We start from the raw sequence: 5,720 nt of genomic DNA on the forward strand, positions 1-5,720 counted from the left end.
ATAGATGTATTGTATTAACTCGATAAACCTTATCTTATCTTAGTACTAATGATAGCAGTAGTGCATTCCCAAATTTTCGGAAAAGTGGAGTGAGTTGTTCTTGATTTAATTAAAATGAGTAATTCTATAAACTATTGCATATTTCAGAGAGGATTTAATACGCAAAATTTTGAGACGATGTCATCAATTTGGAGAGGGGGAACGTGGAGAAAAACACTCAGTAATTAAAAGTAATACTTTTCTGTCATCATTCGTGTAATTGTTTATTATAATTCTGTGTCACAATTAAACTACTTTAGAATGTTTAATCTTCTTCAACTTTTTCAGTTCTTCTATCTCAATTCTGTTCTTCAGACTCATCTTCATGCCATAAGTTTGCCGCTTTTTCAGCAACTCCAACTAAAAAAAATCGATAATCTACGACCTCTCTCTACACTCACAAATACTTTTTCGATTGCGTCGTTTTTCGTCGAATTGAAATAAAACGACCGTTCTGAAGTAGTTTTCGGGAGCAAAGACTGCGTCGACAGCGATTGAGTTTTCTTGTTGTTTAGTACAGAAGTCGAGGATGAAGCTTGCTTATTTGCTAACTCTAAGTTCATAAAGTTTTCATAGAATCTAGAAACAAAATCTCAGAGACCAATTTCGTTATTTTAAAAATTTACTCGTCTTGTTCTGACTCCGATTCAATGCACCTCGACTCCGCCTCTTTCAAGTCTGCTTCTAGATCTAGATCTCGTTTAGGCGATAGAGTCTCACACACGGCTCTGCTTGTGTTACTTCCGGTGTCACTCTTGCTTTCTAATCGAGATTTCTTCTCGTAGTACATCGTCAAGTAAGTTTTCTTGGTTTTGTCCGGTTGTATCACCCTTTTTGGGGGTTTTTCGACTCTCTTTGTTTTCGATGGATTGAGTAGATTTATGGAGATTTCGCCAGTGTATAGAGGCACAGCTGAATTTAAATCTGTAACGGGAGGAACGAACGAAGATTCACAAGATTCTTCGTTCACAAAAGCGTCTTCTTCAAGGGAATCATAAAAAATCTCTTCGTCTGACATGGTTTTCGTGTCACCGGAATATTTAGGTTATTTTTATAGCCGAGTTTTGTTTGTCAAAGTGACACATGGAGTGCGACGAAAATGTCACCAATGAGTGAAACCTTCGTACAATTTATTAGTTACAACGGAAATTTAAATGCAACGAGAATTCGTGGTTAAATATGCACAGATAATTTGTGTCATTCTTGTTTGGTGTTAGAGTCAATATTGATGGACATTAAACCGAAATAACAAAGGCTGTGTTAATAACCGCGGAAAATCGTTAATCTTTTAACTGTAATTTTATTCGTCTGCGCGAATTTTCTGGACCGCTTTCTTCCATGGCTAAAAATTTGTTCTTTTTATATCGATTACAATAATTTACAAAGGCAGTGAGCGGCTTTCTTTATAAAGTATGAGTACAACCGGCGGAATTTCAGGATGCTTGCACGAACAAAATACATAAAATACTTTCATTTTATTATGGATGTCCAAAAAAGATGGGCTTCGTCGTGTGTTTTTTTTTTGTTTCTTTTGAAACGACAGGTAATAAATATCTGACAATGGATGAATTATCATGTTCTTCATAACAAGGAGTGTGGTAACAAGTGGAATGATAAGTAGGTGCAAAATGTTTGTTAGAAAGTATATACGAGTACGAAAAAAAAATGTAAGAAGTAAATAAATGAAAGCGTTATAATAGAAGAATCAATAATGATGGAAGAAAGTAAAACGGAATTATTTAAAACAAAAACATAAATTATCTCATTTTCACCTCCAAAACAGTTACACTAATTAACAAGTGTGTTTTAAGCTCCAATTGTTTTTAATTAAAACTGTGCGTGTAATTCTACACAACAAGAATTTTATTAAAGTTAATGAACTTAAACTTGCAAAAATGAACGTTCTCCGAATTTTTGGAACGCTTGTTGTAACGTATTACATTTACATTTAATTTACGTCTGCTTCCACTTAACGTATAATTTAAATGGTATTTATGTAATTACGTCCAAACTACCTGCTGTAATATTAATAACAGTCGTAACACATTTCTTATTATTTCTCCGATAACTATATACATTGCGACTACAAAACCCGTCAAGCGGGAAGCACTCATCAGAAAAGAAAATCTCGCTGTCTAAAAACGGTAATAACCAGTGCCGGACTAAACTCAGCGGGCCCGACGGCAATTAAATTAAAAGCTCGTATTTTTCGGATTTTATTGTTCATGAGCTTGTACTTAGTGGTTCTTAATTTCCGAGAGGTGCTAAAACTCGGACGTGATCATTTATATGGATGATGAATACATTAACCCACTTAGTCTACTTTGGGAAACCCCCAGTGAGCGGAATTAAAGATTACTAGGAACGTTGTTAAACGTGGTGTAAAGGCAATTAAAATTATATTAACTTTACAACTTGAATTGAGAGTGAATAAACAGTTTCACGTATAAGCATATATCGATTTCAAATTATCTTCATCACACATAATGTACATTTGACAACGATTTATCGCTGGTTTTGATTTCACTGTTACTTAACACTGAACTTCGAAAGTCATAAAATATTTTTTAGTTGAAAATACAGAGTTAACTTTTGAAAAAATTGATACAAATCTGGACACAGTCTTAGACGAAGTAAAAACATAAAAAAATATAGTTTGAGTTTTTTTAATGCACGAAACGAAACATAATTAGCCCCCTAGATTGGTATTCTTAAATCTAAATAAAATTAACCCTAGAAGTTGATACTTCTAAAAACAAAACGCAGACATTTTTTATTCTGTTTTATGTTATTTCTAAAAACGAAAGACATTTAGCCCTGGAGATTTCAAATTCTAAAAGTGAAAAACAATTAGCCCCCGAGATTGTTACTACTACCAGAAACGAAACAAAATAGGGATCTTTGCTGTGTATAAAATCGAAACATAATTAGCCCCCGAGATTACTACCGCTAAAAACGAAACAAAAGCACGCCCCGCAATTGCTACTTCTAAAAAGGAAGAAAATCTGGGTCTTTAGTTTGTTTTTTAAGTGCTGTTTTTAAAATCAAAACAAAATAATCTCCCGAGATTGCTACTTCTAAAAGCAAAATGCAATTATCCCTTGATATTGCTGTTAGTAAAATCGTAACACAATTAGCCCTGAGAATGCTAATTCTAAGGGTGAAATACAATCATCCCGCGAGATTGCTACTACTAATAGAAGCGAAACAAAATCGGGATCGCAAGGTTTTTGATCCTGTTGTTTGCTGTGTCTAAAATCGAAACATAACTAGCCCCCGAGATTGCTACTTCTAAAAGAGAAACACAATTATCTCCCGAAATTGCTCTTTTTAAAACGTAATAAAATCGCGATCTCCCTGTTCTTTATTCTGCTTGATGCTATTCCTAAAATTGTAACACGTTTGGGCCCTCAGATTGCTAATTCTAAAAGCGAAACACAATTATCCCCGAGATTACTACTTCTAAAACGAATTAAAACTACGTCCCGAGATTGCTACTTCTAAAAAAAAATCGGCGTCTTGAGATTTTTTATTCTGTTATGTGTTCTGTTCTTAAAACCAAAACAAAATTAGCCTTCGCGATTGCTACTTCTAAAACGGGAACAAAATCGGGACGTCAAGATTCTTTATCCCGTTGTACGATATGTTTAAATTCCATAACATAATTCGCCTCCGAGATTGCTAGTTCTAAAAGCGAAAGAAAATTATACCCTGAGATTGCTACTTCTAAAAACGAAACAAAGTTGGAATCTCGAGATTTTTCATTCTATTGTATGCTATATTTATAATAGAAACATTATTAGTCCCCGAGATTTGTTTTCTAAAAATTAGCCTCCTAGATTGCTACTTTCAAAATCGGAACACAATTATTTCTCAAAATTGCTATTCCTAAAATCGTAACACATTTGGGCCCTGGGATTGCTAATTCTAAAAGCGAAACACGATTAGCCCCCGAGATTGCTACTTCTAAAAAGAAAAAAAAATCGGAGTCTCGAGATTTTTATTCTGTTATGTGCTCAAAACAAAATTAGTTTTCGCGATTGCTACTTCTAAAAAGGAAACAACATCGAAACCTCAAGACTCGTTATCCTGTTGTATGCTAGGTATGTCTAAATTCCAAACATAATTAGCCTTCTAGATTACTAGTTCTAAAAGCAAAAGAAAATTACATTCCGAGATTGCTACTTCTAAAACTGAAGAAAATGGGGATCTTAAGGTTATTTATTCAGTTTGATGCTACTTCTAAAATCTAAAAGTTTGGCTCCTGAGATTGCTAATCCTAAAAGTGAAACACAATTACCCCCAAAATTTCTGCTTCTATAAACGAAACAAAGTTGGAATCGCGAGGTTCTTCATTCTGTTAAATTCTATATTTATAATAGAAATTGTTACTTCTAAAAATGAAACAAAATCGGGATTTCGAGGTTCTTTATTCTGTTTCATGCTATTCCTAAAATTGTAACACATTTGCTGATTCTAAAAGTGAAACAAAATGAGCCCCCGAGAATGCTACTTCTAAAATCGAAACAAAGTTACGCCCCTAGATTGTTAGTTCTAAAAAAGAAGATCGGGGTTTGAGGTTCTTTCTTGGTAAAATCGTAACACAGTTGGCCTCTGAGATTGCTAATTCTAAAAGTGAAACAAAATGAGCCCCCGAGATTGCTGCTTCTAAAAAAGAAACACAATCGAATCTTCATACTGTTATGTGCTATATCAAAATTTGAAACATAATTAGCTTCCGAGATTGTTACTTCTGAAAAGGAAGAAAATGGGGATCTCGAGGTTCTTTATTCTGTTGTATCCTGTTTCTAAAATGGAAACAAAAGTAGCTTCCGAGATTGCTACTTCTAAAAAGGAAATACAATAATCCCTTGAGAATGATATTCCTAAAAACGAAACAAAATCGGGTTCTCAAGGTTTTTTATTCTGTTTGATGCTACTTCTAAAATCTAAAAATTTGGCTCCTGAAATTGCTAATTCTAAAAGTGAAACAGAATTACCCCCAAAATTTCTACTTCTATAAACGAAACAAAGTTGGAATCGCGAGGTTCTTCATTCTGTTGTATGCTATATTTATAATAGAAATTATTACTTCTAAAAACGAAACAAAATCGGGATTTCGAGGTTCTTTATTCTGTTTCATGCTATTTCTAAAATCGTAACACATTTGCTGATTCTAAAAGTGAAACAAAATGATCCCCTGAGAATACTACTTCTAAAATCGAAACCAAATTACGCCCCGAGATTGCTAGTTCTAAAAAAGAAGATCGGGGTCCGAGGTTCTTTCTTGGTAAAAACGTAACACAGTTGGCCCCTGACATTGCTAATTCTAAAAGTGAAACAAAATGAGCCCCCGAGATTGCTACTTCTAAAAACGAAACAAAATCAGATCTTTATACTGTTATGTGCTATATCGAAATTTGAAACATAATTAGCTTCCGAGATTGTTACTTCTGAAAAGGAAGAAAATGGGGATCTCGAGGTTCTTTATTCTGTTGTATGCTATTTCTAAACTGGAAACAAAAGCAGCTTCCGAGATTGCTACTTCTAAAAACGAAACAAAATTACGCCCCGACATTGCTCTGATGCGTGCTATTTCTAAAATCGAATCAAAATTAGTTTCAGAGATTGTTACTTATAAAAGCAAAATGCAATTATCCTTTGATATTGCTGTTAGTAAA

General features: G+C 33.9%; 1 protein-coding gene across 1 annotated transcript; it reads right to left on the reverse strand.

Annotated features, from left to right (window-relative positions):
- Positions 1 to 259: 259 nt before the first annotated feature.
- LOC135124892 (uncharacterized) lies at positions 260 to 1,112 on the reverse strand. Its single transcript, XM_064050110.1, has 3 exons — positions 666 to 1,112; positions 447 to 618; positions 260 to 399 (listed from the first exon to the last, which is right to left on the reverse strand). Exons 1-3 carry the CDS (start codon positions 1,055 to 1,057, stop codon positions 286 to 288), a joined length of 678 nt encoding a protein of 225 aa, XP_063906180.1. The 5' UTR covers positions 1,058 to 1,112; the 3' UTR covers positions 260 to 285.
- Between the last annotated feature and the right edge of the window lie 4,608 nt (positions 1,113 to 5,720).

This window comes from Zophobas morio, unplaced genomic scaffold, assembly GCF_036711695.1.
Source record: "Zophobas morio isolate AGI-343-1 ecotype UQ-CSIRO unplaced genomic scaffold, CSIRO_AGI_Zmor_V1 ptg000008l, whole genome shotgun sequence".
Classification (NCBI taxonomy): domain Eukaryota; kingdom Metazoa; phylum Arthropoda; class Insecta; order Coleoptera; family Tenebrionidae; genus Zophobas; species Zophobas morio.